Source organism: Besnoitia besnoiti, chromosome V, assembly GCF_002563875.1.
Source record: "Besnoitia besnoiti strain Bb-Ger1 chromosome V, whole genome shotgun sequence".
Classification (NCBI taxonomy): Eukaryota; Apicomplexa; class Conoidasida; order Eucoccidiorida; family Sarcocystidae; genus Besnoitia; species Besnoitia besnoiti.
This window is the reverse complement of record NC_042360.1, coordinates 963,380-984,004: the sequence shown is the minus strand read 5'-3', so window position 1 is coordinate 984,004 and position 20,625 is coordinate 963,380. Positions and strand designations below refer to the sequence as shown.

Sequence of the window (20,625 nt, the reverse complement as noted above, 5' to 3'; positions counted from 1 at the left end):
TTCGGTTCGTCTGCGGAAAGGCGCACCCACGTGCAGCGAAGCATGGGATCCATGGCTGTACAGAATTTCACTTTTCGTCCGTGGGCTGTGCGTCCGCATGTATCTATCGCATGTCGCAACAAATATGCTTAGCCAAGTCTCGCTCTGCTGCTTTCTGTTGGTTACACTGGTGAAGTGTTGCTGCTGCCAGGGGCGAATGTGAAAATCCGCACACGTGGTTTCGGTACCGGTCGCTACGCGGAAGACCACTTTACAAGATAGATCCAGTTACTTTGCCCAATCGTATCTGGCAGTTGTATTGCACAGCGATCAAAGTACGGATGTCTTACCATACAATACCTGTGTGTATATGTGTATATATTGCAGTCCTGACTTCCATGCGCATATCCATTTGTGCGCGTCTGCCTGCCCTAAGAGCGGGAGACTGCTGTCCACTGCGCACGCGTGGATGTTGAGGGCATATACTGGTATACGCAGGTATGCACAGATGAACGAATTTATAAGAAGAGCCTCTGGGTCGTATCGGAGTCATGGCAGGGTGTAGTATGAAGCTAGAAAGTCGTGTCTATGCGCAATGCATCGCGTACCATGCCTATCCTACCACGCAGAGGCTCCCGATAAATACTGCGTACTGCACAAACGTCTCGGCTTCTCTGTCGCATCCCTCCCCCTCATCCCTTAAAAAGTTTTATGTGCAGCCTAAGAACAGGAAGGAGCCAGGGTGCCGCCAGCCACCTCTTAAAAGCAATTTCTCCTCACATTCTCAAAACCGGCCAGAACGCCGCTGTTCCGCCTCGACGAATCTTTTCGATACAGCTTTCTGCGTGTACCGAACCCTTTCTAGGAGAGCAAAAGCGTCTCCGAGCACGCTTGGCCGCTCGCGACCCGCAGGTCTCGCCGGTTCTCCCTCGTGGTCGACTCGTTTATTTTGATCGCTTTTCTGTTTCCTTTCGCTTCCACTCTAAGAACGCGAGAGCCTTCTGCGGATCGCTTTGAATGAAGATCTCGCCCTGCTGCACATACACCTCACGCCCGGGTCGCAGCGTCTTCACTTCGTGACTGGCGACCGCCAATTCGTTTCGGCGGGCAGGCGCCGTGTCTGCCGCTTCCCCCTGCGAGGCGACGCGCCCGCCAGCGCGCTGCGCCGTGGCCTGCCGCTCCATGAACCGAAACGCAGACAGAAAGATGCGACTCGCGGTTGAGTGTGCACAACGCAATGGGGCAAGGAGAGCGTGTCAGAACGCCACCAGCCCGGTGCCTGGTGGCGGATGATGCAGGCTGCCCCCGAAAAGGAAAGAAAGCAAGCAAGCTAGCCACGGGAAATATCTAAAAAGCCATGTCTGAGGTGAGAGCAGGTACTCGCGATACTCTATTTCCTTACTCCACGAGCCTTGTGCGAGCACTGCGAAAGACTACACAAACGTGCAACGGCAAACAGAGCACGAAGGCACAGTCCATCAGCAGACCACGAAGAAAAGAACGAAAGAAATCTGCAAAACGAGAAGTGGAGGAAATCGCACAGCCCTATTCACGCCAGGGATCCGTACTGGGCGTTCCTTTACCCGCGTGAATCAGTGCATCCACAGGAAGTTGAGAAATTCCCATTTACAAAATCAGGCTGATTTGTGCATGTCTTTCTGTGCTCTCTGATTGACCTGCATGCCAGTGCGAAAATCGCGCATTCGCCGTAAAGACGGCAAGCGCGCCAACGACCCGCATGCGCTGCGCCACCCCACACACGTTTCTTCAACTTTTTCTTCTCCCCCCTGTGTTTGGGAGAGAAGTTTGGGCTCGGAGTGCGAGAAGGCAATCGCTGCGTGGTCTGGCCAAGCTGGGGGCTGCTTGTCGTGGAAATTGTAGTGTTGTTTTTTTTCTTTTTGCGCGTCCTTCTTTGCTGCTTCTTCGGTGGACAGACACCTTTCGATTTTCCACCATGGCGACGGCGGACGTTCAGGTGAGTCGTCGCTCCTTGGTTGGGGAGGTTTGCCGGAATTCCTCTTCTCCGGTTCGAGGCGGGGACAGTTTCGGAGGAAGCAGAAGGGGGTGGACTCTGGAAAAATGCGCGATATTGGCAGTGTACCTTTGGTGAAACTGCTCGAGTTTGCCACGAAAATTTCGCGGGGTTGGCCGGCAATTTGATTCCGTTCACCCTGTGTGGGTCCGACGGTTCGTGGACAAGCCCTCCTCCCACCTCTTCTACTCAGGCTGCGCATCCGTCCCCCTCGTGTCCGTCTGTGTTCACGGTCCAGTTTCCATCTCTGCTTTTGCGTTCGATGTGCGGCGATGAGCGGAGTTTTTCCGTGGAGAGAAAGCTCTTCAGCGCCACGGGGGAACACCGCCCAGCACTAGAGGGGGGGAATCTTGCCAAGAGGGGCTGTATGTACACAGCATCAACTTGTGACTCATTGCATGGGCGAATCAGACGAATCAGGAGTCTTCAGGACAGCGTGGCATATACTGCCTTTTTCCAACGAGTGTTGCAGTATCACTCATAGATGTCGCCGAACTCGCACATGCAGCGCATGTGGTAACGTTCCCTGGGATCTACAACTCAGGGGGGTCCCGGGTTCAGCTTTGGCGAATGTCTGGTTTAAGTTGCGGATATCTGGATTTCGCCTCTCGTCCTTCATTTTTCCTCGTCCTCGTGGCTTTCGTTTTTCCCTTTCGTTTTCCTGCCCCGCGTCATGCTCTCCGGTCTCTCCCTTGAACCTGTGAATCCTCCGTATCAGTCGGCAGTGTCGCCGAGTTTACGTTCGTCAGAAACGAGAGTCTGCGGTGCCTTTTGTGTGTGTGTCTTCTTCAGACCGAAAGAGCCTTCCAGAAGCAGGAGGGGATTTCCTCTCTTGGCCGCATCCACCTCGCTGGCCAGAAGAAGAAGAACCAGCGCTACTGGAAAGTGAGTTTGCCTGTTTTGTTCGCTCAGCCTCTTCTAATTTCAGTTCGGCCGTACGCTTTTTCCTTCTATGCATGCTTCAGACCTGCTCTTGAATAGCTGTGGGTGGAGGCCTGCTTGCGTAAGGCTTCCATACTGGCCTCAGTCCGTCATGCCGCAGGTGCCTTGAGTAGATGGTCAAAAGGGTGGCGTCCGCCGCGGCCTTCCAGTCTCCTTCTTGAAGCGTGTCTCGCTTGTTTCTTTGCTTAGAGATTCACGGAGTGGGTTGCGTCGTATGCACAGCATTTGCCTCGGTCGTTGTCTTTCTCTCGACAGCTCCCGAACATGCTTGTGCCAGACTGTTCGTTGCGAGGGTTGAAGATACGTCTTTCGAGTCATTCCTTCTTCGCGGCCTCTCTCACTGGCGTATAATTGCCCCCGCACACTTTCTTTTTCTTCGCCTTCCTCGTCGCCGTTTCTACTCCCCCCGTTTTTCGCAGTCAATCGCCGCGTCAGGCGTGCATCTCGAGGCTCTGCGCGCCGGTGTGTATCCGCCTTCCTTTGTTTGTCTTGGGTGTCTGTTTTTTGCAGGATGTTGGCCTGGGCTTCCAGACCCCGCGCTTGGCGAAGGAGTCCAAGTACGTCGACAAGAAGTGCCCCTTCACCGGCAACGTCTCGATCCGCGGGCGTGTCATCAAGGGTATGGTCATCAGCACCAAGATGAGGCGCTGCGTCGTCATCCGCCGCAACTACCTCCACTTCGTCCCGAAGTACAGCAGATTCGAGAAGCGCCACAAGAACGTCACCTGCCACTTGTCGCCCTGCTTTGAGCAGGTCAAGGAAGGCGATATCGTCACCGCTGGACAGTGCAGGTACGTCTGCGGTTTAAATTGAAGTCGTGTAGAAATTCATGTCAGATTCCTCGGGGGGACAGCCGCTCTGAGAGCGTGATCGAGCGCAGCGTGTGCCGCGATAAGTGTCGGGGTGGCCTTGCTGCCTCGTGACCGGCTTCAAGTTTCTGGTTAACCGAAGTGTAGTATCGAGTTGACTCTGTTTCGGCTACTTGGATGACACGCTTGCAGTTTTTCTTGTGTGCGGGCGCCCGGAGGCTGGTCCGACTCTCGCTTCTATTCTTTTGTCGTTTCGCGTATTGAGGTTCCGAGGATGACAGCTTTTAATCTTGACGCGGGCAAACGTCGGCGGCCGAGCCGCGAGCCGTGGTGTACAGACACCCGCTTGGAGTTCTCGTTTCTGGCGCGTGCCTCTGCTTTTCTTGACGCCGCACCTGTCGGGAACTGTGTGAGGACTTTCGCGCGTCTTAGACACGGGCTCTTTGTCGGGGCGATGTGCGTCTACGGGCACGCATAGCCGGTGCAAGCTGCTGGCGGGCGCTGGCGGCGTGAGAGCTATGGATTATGAGAGCTGAGGAACCTGTTGTGCACGATATCGGCGCGTCCATGTATTTGTGGCGCATCGTCGTGTGTGAATTCGAAGGCAGTTTGATGTGCGCATGCGGTCGTCTTGCGCTTTTTCGTTTGCCGGTCGCGTGCGCGGCTATCGGTGTACGTACACTTGAGGGCACGCGTACGCCAGTGCGGTGTGGCGATGCCAGGCATGCTTTTTCGGCATGCACTTTTTTTTTTCGTTATTCGCGTGTGCGTTTTCAGGCCGCTTTCCAAGACCATCCGCTTCAACGTGTTGAACGTGGAGAAGAACCAGATCTTCGGTAACGTGCGCAAGCAGTTCCGCCTCTTCTAAGTCTCGTGACTGGTGTTTTCTCCCTGTTGTTCTTCAATCGTTTGTCTGTTGACAAACCGGCGCAGCCCGCTGGCGCTCAGTCCACGCTCTTCTCACTTGTCTCTCTTCGCGCTCCGCGCGAGGTTCGCCAGGCGAAAGCGGCGAACGCCGAATGGGCTCGGGGTTGCGATTGTAACTACATCTAGCCTGTGAGGCGAGGAGTGGACGCCCGTGGGCAGCGCCGGGCTCGACAAACCGTCAGCAATACTCGTCAGTTCCTTTCGTTCTTCAACTGCGCGTCCTTCCCCTGTGGGATGGCAATGGAGAGATTGAGACGCAGACACACACACACACACACGCTGAGACACAGCAACTCTAGTAGTGCGAGACAGATGCGAGAGAGTCCGGTAGCCCGATGGAGTTCTTTTATTCAGAATACTATTAAAATACGTATAAAATTTCGCGGGTATTTGAACCACCTCCGTGCAGTAGAGCTTGCTTCAATTTTACTGAAAATATAGTGAAACGTCAGTCTGCGGACCCTGGAGTAACCTCACTCCCGCGCGTAGTTGTGCAGCGCCAGCAGATTGCCGCGCAGCACAGGACAAACAGACGTACTGGGTAGCCACGTGATAGTATTTGAAGATTTTCAATTGTGAGAAAACAGAAAGCATGCTCCTAATCACAGGTATGTTTGTGCGTGGTCGCTGTTCAAAAGTATGGTATCCCGCGAGAAGCAACCCAGGCGGCCATTCCGCAACCACAGAGTGGCATACAGGCGCATGCGAACGCCGTTATTCAAAGGACAAATGGTTCACATTGCTGTCGTGGGAAGTATATATATACATATGGAATGGATCTACAGTGGATAACATGGACATGAATTCCCGGGCTCATGCGAGCATAGTATCTTGGGGAAACGCGAATACGTCTGTTAAATTTCTTTAGCGAGTGAATCAAATCGAGAAGTAGAAGGTTCGCTTGCGCCCATCGTAGAGAAGCACGCCATCTGCTGAATGTTTTCCGGGTTCTACCAGGCCATCAGTGGAGGCCGCAGCGCATACAGAGCAGGCCTGTGGCCACGTGTTAGTCTCGTAGCGGCAGCTCAACTGCTAGTTTCTTTAGGTGCACGCACCACGATCAACTTGCCGTTACAGAAGTTCCGCAGGGTTCCAAGACGCCTACGGGTTGACTTGTACGTCCTGTGTATGGCTGTCTCCGCGTCATCGTTGGCTAATTGGAGCCTGGAAACGGAGAAAAAGCAGCGAGCCCTGGCAGAAGAAGTGTGCCCTCTGAGAATCCAGGCCTCGCTCGTATGAGCTGACACGCAGGCCCCACAAGAAGGCCCCAAAACGAACTGCGTAGCAAAGCCCCCCCGAGCGACTCTGCGAAGGTATGTCTCGCTTCGTCTGCCGATGCTAGCTGCGGTTCCTGCGTATCCAGGCTTCAGTTAGCTAAGCATGAATTCGGAGACAGCCATGCACAGCGCATGGACGGCAACGTATAGGCGGATGCCAAGCCTTTCGTAGTCGAACTCTCCTCGCTGTCCGCTACCGTCTATTCCTGTAGATAGAATACTTTGAGGAACTGGAGTGGGGGTACTCTTCACTGTTTTTTTCCTTGTGTCGTGTTGTGCGTGTACGCGGCGGTAAGCCTGACCCCCCTCGGAGCCCTGGAAAGCCTGTACTTCGGTCACTCTCCCAATATAGGGCGAGGCGGTCTCCCTGTACGCTGCAGGATTAGAGTTCGTACCGTTTTCCTTCATTTGAAACTAGAGGAGCCGCGAATGCGTAAAATCAAGGAGTCGTCCCCTGCTGTATCCCTGAGAGGGCTGTTTGCTTGTTGCGGGCAGTACGCAGCCTCATATCTATGTTGCCTCGACAATCTTTGCGAGATCGCAAAGACGAGCAAGAGAGCGACACCGTAGGAAGCGCTGAAGCTGGCAAAGGGTTTTCGATAACTGCGACGGAACTCTTCATTTCCTCTTCTCCTCTCCGCTTGGGATTTGCCTCTTCTCTTGTATTTTGCGGGTTGTTTCAGTCCTACTCAAAAACGAGGTTTTCTACCCATTCGTTCGTCCCCCTCGCACATGCGTAAAAGTGTTCCCTCTGACGCTCTACGCGAGGAAGGCAATTTCCCTCTCTCCTTGGGGCTCGTGATTCTCGTTTTTTTTCAGCATAGAGCCAAGCAGAAGCCTGCTTCTATCTCATGCGCTCTAGCAGTTTTTTCGTACCTCGGACTCTCCATCATTTCTGGTTTACCGTGGCGCGTGTGGCCGGGTGGGGGCCAACTTCCGCGATTGCTGGCTCTCTTTCGCTGCATTTCTCATCGTAACTTGCCCCGGCAGCCGAATTTTCCGGTGTACCTACACCCCGGCACTGCCAGACGGTTTCTTTTTTGCGCTCGGCAAGCGCCCATTCCGGTTCTTCTGCATTTTTCTCCTGCGGCAACTGTTCTGCGCACTTCACTAAACACTCGGCAAGATGTCGTCGTGGGGTAAGGCACCGCTATCCTGCATTTCCTGCGGACGCACAAGCTATGAATCCACGCAGAACGCGGCGCTGATACACATTAATTGTTCGCTGAGTCCGTTTTCCTCTGCGTTCCGCCTGCCTCGCTCATATTTACGCCGTCTGTAGGCCGCTTGTTTTGCTAAAGGCTGTGCAAGAGAATGGGAGCAGGCTTCCATTCGAGGGCTTGCTTGGGTCTGGTCTCGCTGCAGATTCCGACTGAGGTTTCCGCTGTTTTTTTCTCTCTTCGCGACGGCGCCAATCCGCGGCTGATTCGCTTGCTTCTTGCATGCCATGGGCTCTGGAGGCTTTGTCTACCATCCCCCGCGCAAACGGCTGCTGCATTCTCCTTCGCCTGTCCGGTGCGTCTCTCCTTTGCTTTCTCCAGAGGACGAAGCTGATGAGATCTTGGAGGCGGAGGAGCGACGGAAGGAGGAGGAAAAGGCGAAGGCTGCGGCCGCAGCGGCCAAGAAGGCAGCTGTGGAGGGTGAGCGGCTCTCGCGTCCATGCGCACGCGAGTCTCCCCCATTGGGGTCGTGCGTCTAGATTTTCTTCCTCTCCCTCATTCCCTGACTGTGTGATATCCCCTGTTCACGGCGGCAGTCTGCGCGTACGCTTACGTGTTCGCTGTGCGCCCAACTCTCCGCATCAGCTTGCTTGTTTTTTGAGCGAGCCGCGCAGGCTTTGAGGCTCCTGCGGTTGACGCCTGAGTGGTCCGCAGTTCATCGTGCCCTCTGCTTTGCGTGACCTCTGCGTTGCCAGCCAGACGCGGCTTCGCCGATTTTGAAGCGGACGCTCCTCTTTCGGATCCCCTCGCCGAGAAGATGCGCCGGCAAAAGTAAGTTTTTCGGCTTTCTCTCTTTGGCCTGCCTTTCTGCGGGAGGTCTTCTTAGGACTCCCCCGGGTCCCCACTGTGGACCGCGTTATTAAATATGCCTCGGAGTCGCCTTGTCTCTTCTTGACCCATGTCTGCTTCGCTTCCTCGTGGTGCTTTGTTCACATCTTGCTGTGTCTTCTGCCCGCACCAGATGACCAGTCTCTTATTTTCTGCTTGCTCGCCGCGCCTTGTTCTTCGTGGATCTCGCGATGCAGAGACACATCTGCTGACAACTACGGAGGGGAATACGCACGTGTGCAGGCGTCGCTGCTAACGAAGAAGCGCCGCGTGGTCCGTGTGTCTTCTGGCTCTCTCCCCACGCGTCGCGAGGGAGGCGTGTGAAGACTGGCGACTCTGGAGATGTGCATCTGCGCCTAGAGCCCAAAGCGGCATGCAGGAATGTGAGGAAAGAGCTGTCCTGTCTCTGAGTGTTTCTTTTTCGGCTTTTTTCTCTCTGCCGCTCTTCGCAGGCTCGTCGAGGAAGCAGACAAGCGCCTCATGGACGATCTCTTCTCGGGATGCGACAGACCGGCGGACTACGTGCCTCCGACGGCTCCAGTCGCTGCGGCTGCCTCGCGGGCGAAGGCAACTAAGACAGCCACGCGTAAGTTGTGTGCTATTGGTGGGGGACTCCTCGCACACGCAGTCGTCATGCGCGCTGTGAGAAATTGCCTCTTGTCTTTTTTATAGCCTGTGTTTGCTGTTCAAGTTGCTCTACGCACGGTCTCCGCTTGCTGCGCATGTTTCGCTCTGGGCGACGCGCTGCTCGACGTGCCTTGAAGGCAGCGCGATAGAACTGTCAAGTCGCTTTGGCCCTGGGGCGAGAGGGCGAGTAGATCTTCAGAGGGGGGGTTGATCTCCGTTTTGTGTCCCGTTCCTGAGGGCGAGTGAGATCTCATTTTTCCTTTTTTTCTCCAATTTTTTCAATTTTTTTAGAGGTTGTGGATCCCGTCGACGCCATCTGCCTGCGTAGCTACAAGGACTGCGAGCAGCTCGCCACGCGTCTCAGCAAGAAGATCCGAGATAGTCCGGTAAGATCTGAAATTCGTTTTCATCGGTCCCGTGTCAGATGAGTTCTCTCGTTTTCGCTAGGTAAGTTAAAGGCATTCAAACGTGCATGGGGGTTGGTGCGTCGGCTTTTTTTTTTCAGGCAAAGAGCCCCGCTTGGTTGAGATTTCTTGATCTCCTCCTCAAGGACTGCACGCCGAAGATGGAGATGAAAGTACGTTATCCGCTTCTTCCGCATTCCTCTTCGGCAGTTTGCTCGTCAGCAGCACGAGGTGTTGGTTCTGTGTGTCTCTGCGTGACTCGTCGATAGTCCCCGCGTTTCGTACTCTCCTCCGTAGCCTTCCAGCTGATTTCTACGGTACGTGGCTGCCTCTCTGTGTCGATTCGGCCAGTCTGTTTGTGGAGCTCTCTCTTTAATATTCTCATCTTTCCCCCCCGTGCCCGTCGGGTGGCGCTTGTCGTATTGCTTGCGTAAGCGTGTGTCTGCGGCTATCCGCTGTGCCGGCGCTCGCGCGCCGGGCCTTTTTCTTTTCCCCGCGTGCGGCTCACGCAGCCCTCTTTGTCGTCCCCCCTCGTGCGAAGAGAAGGCCCCTGCGACGTCTCCCCTGTCCGGCGCGAAGCGCTTTTTTTTGAGCTCGTCTCCGCTTTTTTCCCTTCTCAGGATCTCGTGTCTCTCCAGAACAAGCTGCAGAGTTGCGTCGCGGACCGCGACAAGGAGTCGAAGCAGATTTCGGAGAAGAAGAAGAAGCCCAATGACGTCGGCTCGAAAATCAAAAACTACCAAGACGAAATGGATATGCTCTACGGCGACCTCTCTCAGGTAAAAAGTGCTTCGTGGAAATGCGGAGTTGCCTGCGAAGCTTGTGTGGAGCAAGAGTCTCGCAAGAGTCACTGTGAAGGTCTTCGCAAACTCGAGACTGTCTTCGTCGCGTGAAAACTTCTTCGGCGACTCCTGTTCAGACGCTCTCTGGCAGCGGTTCAAGACCCTGTGTCGTTGTGATTGCTCATGCTTTTATAAATATATATACATAAATATCTATAGATACTCAATATATATATTAAATAAATGTGGCGAAATGTATGTATATATATATACATATATATATTTATTAATCATATACATACATTATATATATATATATATATTTATAGCAGCATAGGCAATCACATCCCGCATGGGATCTCGGAGTGTCGGAGGACCGTGTTGTCGCGTATGCAAGTATGGAAATTTATTTTTTGTGCCTACATGTATTTGTGTGTGACTGAAGCAGAATCTTGTGGGTCGTGGTTGGCGCTGCCTTCCTGAGTGTCTCCGTTGGTTGTATTTGTCGTAGCCTTAAGGCTCGCAGCACGAGATCCATCTCCCGCATGGTGCTTCGTGTCATGTTTGTTTCGAGATTCTTTTGCATGTCTTGTTTTTTGCGTGTCTTTCCAGGATGAAGACGACGACGACGAGGACTTCATCTGAGGTCACTTCCTGGGCTCGCTCTATGGCATGCGGCGCGGTTTCCGCAGGCCACGCGACTCCTGTACTGCGTTTCTATTCGCAAGCTACGCGCACCCTTTGCGTGTTTTGAATTTCTTTCTGCGTTTGTGTAGTTTGCGGCCGGTGGCGCTCTCTGCTCCATCGGAGTCTGCTTGCGGCGTCGCACTCTGACCTCATGCGCGAGGTCGTTCCTCTGTTCCGTTCTTCACTCTACAATCTCCCTCTTATCGCTTGATTTCTCGCTGTTTTCTTTCTGTCGCTTTGTGGGGACTTAACAAAATCAACGAGCGCGACATCTCTGGCACAGCACTCCGGCCGCAGGGCGTTGTCTTTTACTGGCATAGTCCCTGCACGAAGTGCCACTAACCCCACAGCGAAAGCGGCGTTGCGCTGGCCTCAGCCTTCGGGGCTCTTATTCCTCAGCCTTTGTAACTCCTATTCCCCAGAATAGTTCCATCTCCTATGTATGCCTGTACGTTGGTATTCACCAATCGCCACTGTCGAAAGACGCACGCATCTCGGAGACTTGATGCAGGCATGTAGAGCCGTCAACCATCCGCCACGATCGAATCTCACTAACGTTATTACTACCAAATATATAGTTAGTGTATGCTTACATACATTATTATATGTAAGCATGGCTTGCAAAGTGTGTCAGTGTGTGCAGCTAGTGCCCAAGTAGCGCACCTGCATTATATATATATATATATATGTATATATCTATATATATGTAGATAGATAGAGAGGTAGATATAGATAGAGCTATGCGACCCGAGTGTAGTTGAGAAAAGGCAGTTGCCTGCATTGCTGTAACGAGGTTCCAGTCGCAGAGGCGTGGCAAAGAAACTGCCTCCTCAAAACAGCTTAGCAGAGAGGAAAGCATGTCGAGGAAGAAACCGGAGGACGGGGTCAGTTGAGCGTCGGTGCCCGCGGAAGCTACTCGCTCTCGCTGCATGCTCCTCCTCACGTGCGATATATACTCATGCGTTAGTATGAATGCATAATCGCAGAGAGGTAGATTTTGGCAAGTCGATAAACTGGGTTCGATGACGCCGGTTGGCGGGCGGCATGCTCTACGCCCTGCGCAGGTGTAGCCCCTTGGACATGGGCCTGCACGTATTTACGTAAGTATATATATATATATATACATATAAAGATATATATATACATGTATATAAATATGACAACGTATAAATATATATATATATATATATGATTGCAAGGAGTGAGGCATTGAAGGGCAATGATCTGTGAGACCGCGCTTTTCCTGGTTGACCAAGTTTTTTTATTCTGTGTGATCTGTGTAGAACGGCGTGTTTTAATGCGCTTGTCTCATGAGGAGGCTCCTAATTTCTCTGTGCCCTCGCGGCGTGTTGCTGCATGCGCTCGCAGCTCCAGAGTGCCTCGGAGAGGTAGGTTGCTTGATCCTGAGAAACCATTCCAAGGAGGGAAGAGAAAGAGTAGGAACAATGTTCTCAAGGTGAATGGCAAGCTTTCACCGAGAAGCGGAAAACAGCAGGTTAAGTGGAGAAGGCGAGCAGGGGAACGCCACGCTCATGGCAGCGCTCACGATATTTATATATGTACCGCGTGCGCGACTACGTTGTGTAGCTGCTTTTCTGCCTCTTAGCTAGTTATCGCACTATAGCTGTACATTCCTTTCTTCAGGGGACATGCTCTGCAGCTCGACACTGAGCAGCGCACGCGAAACGGCCGCGACAGTGAGGAGCTTAGAGTGAACAACGTGTGAGCACGCATTTGAGTACCGCTGGGTATCTGTGCTGTTGCAGCATTTATTAGACTTCCGGTTTTAATTGAGAGGGCACGGACATGTGGATACGTTTCAGTCTCAAAATTGCGAAGCCGTGGTGCTGCTGCCAAGGGCACTGCTGCGTGATCTCGCAAACCGTTGGCACCGTAATGACATGAGTGCGCTTGAGCCTCGAAACTGTTTTCTCTCCTTTAATTTCCTTTTCTTTTCATTTTTTTCACAAATCGTGAGCTGCGAACCTTGAGGGAGAGCCAGAGAGGCGGAGGCAGAGTCTGCTGCTCTTTGACAGCTCGCTCGACGCGGCCGTGGCGAATGCGGCGTATCAGATCGGCTGCACTCATCGAGGCGTAGAGCAGGGCGAAGAAGACGAGGACGGTCGCCACTGAGAAGGCGACAACGCTCACATCAAGGGGTAATGCAGTGCTGGGGGGCGCATCGAGTGAATGCCGCGAAGCAAGTGCAGGAAAAAAAGTCGTCGTTTGGGCTACTGAAGTGATTTCGCGTCAGTCTAGGTTCGTCGCAGTGCCATACACCTGCATACCGTATCGTTTATTTGCGTTTACATGTTTCATGGCCTATATATTCATATATATATATATATATACATGCGTATGCATGACCCTGTATTTGCGACACCAGCGGCGTAGATGGTCACACAGATATGTGCAGCGGGAGGAAGCAACGCGCAGATACGGGGGACTCTCCAGGGAATGTCCGTCGAACCGCCTGCACTCCGCACCAGTGTCTCGATTCATAGTCCAATGCAAATATTCACCCCTTGTCGTCTGAAGGCAGCTCTTGCCTAACTACTGCATAGTAGTTCTTTCACTGCCAGGTATCTAATCGCGAGTTCAAGGAAGCGAGCCTGCGCTTTAGAGCGTACCCGACGTCGTGGCCTCGTTCGCGGCGTCGAACAGACGCAGGGCACCGCCAAGAGCCGACAAGAGGCTGTGTGAAGGCAAGCCCAGACAACCAGCAAAAAACTGTTTTTCATCGAGCCCTGAAGCAGTTGGAGGGCCGGCGGTAACTGGCAAGAGCATTCGGCGAAAAGGCAGCAACTAGACCAGAGAGGCATAGCCGGGTTGCGGTCAGGATCGGCATCTCGGTTGAGAGAAGGGCCTTTTGCAAGAGGCCGCGGATCGCATAGGGCATGTTGAGCAGCAAGACTCTGTTCACGAATCCACGCGCGTATAAACGAGTAGATATATTCTGCCTGCATGCACTTACGCGTGTGCAGTGTGAAAGAGCTGGGGATCCTTACATTTCCTGGAGGGTGTTTTCTGGCGTTGCGGGGCTCTTGGAGGTAACTGAGACCTCGGGATCGACGCTCAGTTCTGAATATTTTTGTACAGAGAAAAGGTATTTCTCGTTCGCGAGATGCAGGGAATATGCGCGCTTGCGGATACGCGATGCGCACGTGTCTCGGCAGTGTTGGCGTCTCTTGCTGGCGTGCCTCACTCTAACTGCAGAGGATGGCTGTTCCGCGGTCTTTAAGAGGCCAGGGGCATTAGAGCAAGCGCTGCGCTTCGGGCTAGCACGGGCGCGGGGCGTCGAGATCCCGCGAGGCTTAGTTATGTGACGAGGCGCGCGAGTTCCATTTACGTTAGCCTGCGTGTGTGCCTTCATGTGAAGATGGATATATATATATACATTTGCATTTATTTATACACACGTTCGTATGAAGACACGTATATGTGAGTATCTATGTGCACGCATGTGTGCTAAAATATGTGCGAATGGATTTGCTTTTGTAAAGCGGTCACGTGGTGCCGAGGGCGTTCGCAGGCGCCTCTAGCGCCGAACCCCGCCCCCCGCCCCCCCCACACACACGCCTCACCAAGGCGGAGGCAGGAAACTGCAAGGAGTTTGGGTTTTTGCAGCTCGCTGCAGCGACTTATTTCGTGTCGAGCTCGTCATCAGCCCGTCAGGAAGGCGAGCTGCACGCGGCCGTTGCTTTTTTTCCTACAGCTGAATGTCTAGCGCCGCAGTGAGGTCTGCAAAGAGCTTTACCCGCAGTGTGGGAGACTGCCTGCGTCCTGTGTTTCGCCTGCCAAACGTCCTCGTAGTGCAGAAGGAGGCGATGCAGGAAAATCCCGAGAAGACCAGGAATAACGAGGGCGAGCCAGAGGCCGACACCCAGCCAGCGAAGCGTGTCTGGAGAGAATCGCGCACAGAGCGGAGTCTCCATTTGCGACGTTGGAATGCTCGCCGAACGAGGATGAGTAGAAAAGAGAGACAGGAGATGCGCAAGCGCGGAGGGTTCAGGAAACCGTTGCTCTCAGCGGGTGTGGCAGAATCGGTGCGCAGCAGAACGGCATCTGCCGAAATTTGGATCTTTTCTGGCCGTGTGTCTGGCGGTGAGAGCTTGCGACAGCTGCAGGATCGTTTTTGCCCGCCTCTCTGCAGCCAAAGGCGCGTGAGACCCAATGAAGCGAGCCCTATGTATCTATATATGTGCGTCGATTGTTTGTTTGGCAGTGAGCGGCCCTCATTCTTCGCATCTCGCGGCGCCTTTCGACTTACGCTTGAAATGAACCTCCAGCAGCTCACCGCAGGCCTCCTCGTGCCGCTGCAACAGACTGCGGACGACAACGGGAAACCAGAGGCCCAACGCCTCTCAAAGTGGCGCTGTGTGCGGCAGAGTATTGCCGCGCGTTCATGCGAGGTCAGCACCCAGCGGCGATCAAGACAGATGCATTGCGCACGACAAATGGCGAGAGGCCGCACTTTCGCGGACTTCCCTGAAGGAAAGCCTTCTGTGATGGTGCAGGAAGCACAGGACTCTAAAAATCCTTAAAAAGGCGGCATCCGTCGCTCGTGTGTGGTGACGAACCCATCACTGCATCGATGAGCCGCTCTGTTTGCGTTTTGCTTGCCGAGAAAAGTTGAATTCAGACTCATACTGGTGTTTTTCGCTCGTGAAGAGAGACTCTTCAAATTTATTTTGTCTGCGTGTCGCTTGGGAATGCAAGGTAGTTCTCGCATGCGTTCTCACTTTTCTGTTTTTTGCAGCAGGGCGACGCAGTCCTCCCTGAGGCGAGGGAGCTTTCTCCGCACGGCGCATAGGGCAGCTGCTTGTGCGACTTTTTTGCCGATTTTTTCTCGTTTTTCCGCCTTTTGATTCCCCTTGGGGGCAGGGCAAGCGTGAGCCGCGGCGCAAGTGGCTGCTTCCTCTCGCGCGCCATACTCGCTGGGAGACAGGCGAGCGGCGGTTGTCTCTACGCGCTGAGGCGCTGTGGAGGGTGGCTCTGTGGTATTCTTTCTCTCTAGAGTGTCAGCAGCTGGCGTGGAGCTTGGCGCGTCAGACTCGTCTTTTCCACCGCCGAGGGATGGTGTGACCGCGAACGGCAGGACTTCGAAAGATAGCGGAGGCGGGGATTCGCTGTCGCCTGCGCATGCAGCGGTGACAGCGCGTCTGAGGCTCTCCAGGTGCTCCTTCTGCTCCCCCTCAGATGCGGCAACACGGCCGTCGCGGCAAGAAGGAAGAGCCAGAAGGAAGAACACTGGCGGCTGTTCGCCTTCGCTGGCGTCTTCCTCATCTTCTGAGAGTTTCGAAACCCTCCAGGCTTGTCTCTTCAGCGCCTCGCAAACGCGTGCGATCGTCCGCGTCTGCGCCGACGGCCTGTGCGAAGCAGGGCACACGGAAGCAGGCGGCGACCGTATGGCGTGGAGTCACTCCTTGCCATCGTTTCTTGTGGGACGTAACGCATACCGTGGCGCATCGAGCAAGAAGAGACAGGCGTGCGCGCATGTGAGAGTTCAGCAGACGAACGCCAACAGCCAGCGGGCGGTCTGGCCCCGACCGCCAAGCGCGGCAGGCGCCGAGGAGCCTCAAAGCGAGATCTCTGGGGGAGGATCCGGACGCGGACGTTTGTTTTACGCGTTTGTTTTTGCGTGGTCTTCCAGTCACGATCTTGTGGAGTGTGGGATGAGTCGTATAAGGCTGCAGTTTGCGCGTGTTCGATGTAAGAAGTAACAAGAGAGCTCATTTCTCCCCGGGGATTTCGAAGTCCTCTACGTGTGGACTGGGGGTGTATGTACGCTGCTGAGCATTGTAGTAGAGTGAGCTGTCGCTTTTCTGCAGGCCATGGATTGAGGCATCGTGCAAACTTCCTCGTCGACTGCGCGCTCTACTCAACTTTGAGCGCAGTGCTTAAGTCAAAGGAGATAGGCATTCAACACCCGGTGTGCCATGGCCGCCAGATCCATGGCGCTAGACGGTAAACGCGCCTTTATAGCATGACTCATCCGCGTGCAACAACTGCCTCAATCCTCTGCGAGGAAGTCCCGTGGGAGTCCCAATGAGGCGTGCGCTCTACTGTCAAAGGACATCATCTGTAGACTGCGAAGGTGCCATCGAAATGCATATTAACTCGCACCGCGTGTCCTGTCGCGACTTTGCGCGCACTGCGCGACGCCAGTCAGGATTCGCGCGGAGCAAGTTTCCTTCTGCCAAATCAAACGCACGTGTTCCCCAACTGCGAACTGCCGGAAGACCGACCCATATCGCTGCTGGATAAAATGTCTGGCGTGTCTTCCCCTTCGAAGGCTGTGCCGTCCGCAGTTGAGTCGCCATCGGCTCATGCGCGCGGCAAGAGACACATTCGGGGTGAGTTGCCACTCGCTAGCTACTCGATGCGCGCTCAGCGGCCGGTGCGGACTCCGCGGACGGAAAGCACACGACAAATGCATGGCGAGCGACCTTATGTGGGAATCTTGGCTTACTGTGCAGAGACCTCGAAGTTGATTTTTTGAGAATCTTCTGTGGTTGAGCGGAGCTCGGTTCCCGCGGCATTTCGCTCGATAGGTGAGCGGACGACGCAGCAGATGCAACTCGCGTGTCGCATGAGGCCTGGCAGTATCGATGCGGTCGGATTGATGTTCTCGTTTCCCTCCTCTTTTTCTTCCACTACCGCGTTGACGCAGCTCTGCAATTCAGACTCTGTCTCCGGTCCCCGCTGGCGGCAGCCACACCAGACACGGAGGAACCGACGGCCACACTCGCGCAGCGACGCAGGACGCTGTGTCAAGCGCGACAAAGCGCGGGCAGCTTCGCCGAAACAAACACGAAAATTGCTGTGAAGAAGAGTTCCAGCGAACCTAAGTCCGTGTATGCATGCTAAGTCGCCTGAGCTCTTGCCGCTTGCGTGTATCTCCGTCCAGGCTCCGTGCTGCAGTCCTGCGTTTGCCCACGATTTTAGCGAAGATCCCGACCTGAGTAGCTCTAACGCCCTCACGCGGGCCTTCTGATTCTCTGGAAAGCTTGACCCGCAGCCAGTTGGCCTGCTGCGTCTCAGGCTCTCGCGCACCTGCGCGCCGGAACTGTGCGTCGTCTCACCGAATTGAGCTCTTCGCAAACGGCCGACACTGCCTCGGCAGTGTCCCTCACTCCGCCGTTGACAAACCAGAAACGAGTCCTTTCTCTTTTTCGCTGCGCGCGTTCTTGCTGCGTGCGGAAGTGGCTCTCCAGCCAGTCGACATACTCAGGCGCGGGCGACGGCCTTTCCGGCGAAGCGGGCGCAGTCAGGATCGCAGACGCCCTGCGGCAGCAGCAGCTCAAAGACACAAGCGGCGCATGACAGCGTGTGCATAAGGAGACGGACAACCCCGTGGCAAGTCGTGCGTGAAAGATCCAGAGGCGGCCATGGACGCCGGAAGCTCTCCAGTTTCATGAAGAAGGCCCCGCTGAATGTACACTTTGAGCCGTCCTTTGCCCGCCCCGGAGTCAGGCCGTTGAGCTGAGCGTCTCTGTCTGGGCTTTGCACGCGGCCCAGATTTCGATAACTGTTTTCTTTGCACGCTCGAGGTTTCCAGGCGAGACAAATCCGAACATGGCTGCCGTTTCGCGTTCGATGGCGGCTCCCGGTGGGATGCCTGCTCGGTCGCTCCGGGCGAGCCCCCGGCAACCGGTCAACAACTCTAACGTAGCCCGCAGTGGCCTGGCGCCGCAGGCGCCTACGCAGACCCTCACAGTCTCCGCGGCGCTGCGTTCGTCCGCCTCGCGCCGCCAGCCTTCGCCGGCGAGCAGCATCTACGAGAGGCGCAGCATCCCCGCCGCCAAGCCTCCAGGCAGCGGCGCACCTGGGCAAGAGCTGCTGCGGCGTTCCATGATTCCGCAGGCCTCACCCAGCGGCGCGCCTTCCGTGAGCGTCTACCAGTCCTCGTGCGCCCGCCTTCCCCAGGGCGCTGGCGGACAGAGCGAGGGGAGTCTTTCGAATCGCTCAGGAGTTGTGGCGCCGTTCGCACAGAGTCAGGCTCCTCCTCTCGCCTCGCCCTCTCCCGTGTTAATGCCGCCGGCAGTCCTGTCGTCTTCCTTCATCGAGGGCGCTTCGCTGGAGCAGCTGAAATTCATGAGGCTTCAGCTTCTTCAGGAGCAGAATTCGCATCAGCAGAGGATGGCCCAGCTGAACAGAGAGGCCGCCGAGCTGCAGGAGACGCTGCGAGGCCAACAGGCGACTGTGTTGGCGCTGCAGAAGAAGCTGGTTGATCAGCAGCGCGCGTTCCAGGATGAGCTTGCCGCGATACGTCTCTCTGCGCCGCTGGCGTTCGTCGCGCCCTCGCCTGAAGGCTCCTACAAACCGCGCGAGCTCGCGCCGCTGGGAGGGTACCTGGCGGAGCCCTGGAGGCCCGCTTCTCCGCACAGCCCCGCGGTTGACCTGTTGCCCCATAATAATCCAGGACACTTTACGCAGGGCGACGCGGCTCGCCTTCAGCAGCTGAAGGAAGCTGAGGCTGTGGTGTGTGAATCACAGACGAAGCTCGAGGAGGTGCGACGCATGCTGCATCTCGCGATTACGGAGGACGGGGAGGAGCCCAGCGCGCCGACTGCAGAAGCTTCGACGGAGGCGATGACCAGTGCGGGCTCCACCGGGAAGCCTCAACCTAGTTTAAGCCCGTCGGGGCGTTCTTCAGCCGGGAGACTCCCGCTTAGCACTTTCGCGGACTCGCGGGTGTCGGGGGGGGGCACTGACCCAACTCCATCGTCTGCGTCGAATGTCTCGACAGGTTCCAAAGCCGGCAAGGAAATCGCGTCCGGCTCCCGTCTCTCTGGAGCAACTCCGACAGCCACTAGCGGCGTACCGCCCTCCATTGGGGGAGTGGTGACCGGCGGCCGCGTTGGCCATTCCAGTTCAACTTTTTCTTCTTCTGGGTGCTTGCCTCATGCGCCAGCGGGTGCTCCAGCGGCACTAAACGCGTCGACGAACAGCCCGGAAACGATTTGGCCGGGGGCGGAGAAGGGTGCCGGCAGCGGCCTCGTGACGTCCAGAAGCGGTGTGAGTCGTCCTCTGGCGCAGTCGTTTGTTATTCCGAGGATCGTGACAACTCCAGCGGGTCTTTCGCTCAACAAGAGCGCTGCCAAATCGCCGCCATCCCCGGCGGGGACGGCGCCGACTCCCAGTGGCGTTGTGAGTTCCAGCGGTGGAGGCCCATCCAGTCTTCGTATCCCCTCTGGCGCGCTCCTGCAAGCCACGCCCTCGCCGCTGGTGCAGAGCAAGCACGCGGAGACGAGCCTCAATGCCTCGAAGTCCCGCCTGAGCTCTGCGGTGGCGCGCAGCGGCTTCTTGAGAGCACCGCCTGGAGCGGCAGGAGGCGAGTGCAAATCTGTGGCGCTGCCGAATATCAAGTCTTCAGGCGTGCTAAAGACCTCGACGCCAGTGGCGGAGCGCACCAAACAGGCAAGCGCAGATCCACAAAAGTCGGTGCTGAACGCCAGCGCGACGATGAGGCGCTCCACGGTGATTGGCCAGGGGGCCCCAACTGCCGCTTCTCAGGTGCAGTTTCAGAAGGCGGCGCCGGATGCAGAGGTGATGCAAGGCCGGTTTCTGCCGAAGCAAGTGTTCGCGCCTCCGCCGAATCTCCCGACAGCAAAGTTGATGCCTGGAGAAAAGGCGCTTATGATCCCCGTACATACAAGTGTAAGACTGCCAGGGTAGCGCGCCTGCGTCCAACCTCCCAATATGTTGCACATGCGAACCGGAAACGCAAGCGCGTGATATGACGTGTGAAGGAAAAACCGGAAGCACCAGCTAGTCGCGAAGTCGTTAGCGGTGGAGGTCTTGGATGTCCGACGGACCACTATACGGAGCTGCCGTCTGGCAGCTGTTTGACTTACAAGGAAACTTTGGCGGCTTCGTCATTTCCGAGAATCAGCACAAAGCAGCCCGCGCCACGAGCGGTGCTGTCCCCTATTTCCGTTTCCTTCGACTCTGCCTCACCAGAGGCTTCGCTACCGCGAAGAGGAGCCCCGGAGGTGGTTAGTGGAATCTGAAGCGCCGCGCTGATGGAGGAAAGCGAAAGACCTCTTCCCCCTTGTGAGGCACAGTCTGCCGCCTGCTCAGATGCTATTTTCCCCGCTGACACTGA

The 20,625-nt window shown here is 55.5% G+C and overlaps 4 protein-coding genes across 4 annotated transcripts; 3 read left to right on the top strand and 1 right to left on the bottom strand.

The window, feature by feature from the left end:
- Positions 1 to 1,933: 1,933 nt before the first annotated feature.
- Positions 1,934 to 4,630, top strand: BESB_059630 (ribosomal protein RPS11; the record flags this gene model as incomplete). The annotated part of the gene is made up of 5 exons (XM_029364377.1): positions 1,934 to 1,954; positions 2,076 to 2,154; positions 2,730 to 2,896; positions 3,464 to 3,744; positions 4,540 to 4,630. The coding sequence occupies 5 exons, from the start codon at positions 1,934 to 1,936 to the stop codon at positions 4,628 to 4,630; spliced, it is 639 nt and encodes a 212-aa protein (XP_029219085.1).
- A 2,783-nt stretch (positions 4,631 to 7,413) lies between these two features.
- BESB_059620 (uncharacterized protein) lies at positions 7,414 to 10,472 on the top strand (the record flags this gene model as incomplete). Its single annotated transcript, XM_029364376.1, has 7 exons — positions 7,414 to 7,606; positions 7,882 to 7,957; positions 8,467 to 8,600; positions 8,933 to 9,027; positions 9,147 to 9,218; positions 9,666 to 9,824; positions 10,440 to 10,472. 7 exons carry the CDS (start codon positions 7,414 to 7,416, stop codon positions 10,470 to 10,472), a joined length of 762 nt encoding a protein of 253 aa, XP_029219084.1.
- A 1,364-nt stretch (positions 10,473 to 11,836) lies between these two features.
- Positions 11,837 to 17,108, bottom strand: BESB_059610 (uncharacterized protein; the record flags this gene model as incomplete). Its single annotated transcript, XM_029364375.1, has 8 exons — positions 11,837 to 11,917; positions 12,501 to 12,643; positions 13,145 to 13,209; positions 13,523 to 13,595; positions 14,272 to 14,415; positions 14,785 to 14,840; positions 15,257 to 15,883; positions 16,987 to 17,108. 8 exons carry the CDS (start codon positions 17,106 to 17,108, stop codon positions 11,837 to 11,839), a joined length of 1,311 nt encoding a protein of 436 aa, XP_029219083.1.
- Positions 17,109 to 18,113: 1,005 nt separating this feature from the next.
- Positions 18,114 to 20,195, top strand: BESB_059600 (uncharacterized protein; the record flags this gene model as incomplete). Its single annotated transcript, XM_029364374.1, has 1 exon — positions 18,114 to 20,195. The coding sequence occupies one exon, from the start codon at positions 18,114 to 18,116 to the stop codon at positions 20,193 to 20,195; it is 2,082 nt and encodes a 693-aa protein (XP_029219082.1).
- Positions 20,196 to 20,625: the final 430 nt, after the last annotated feature.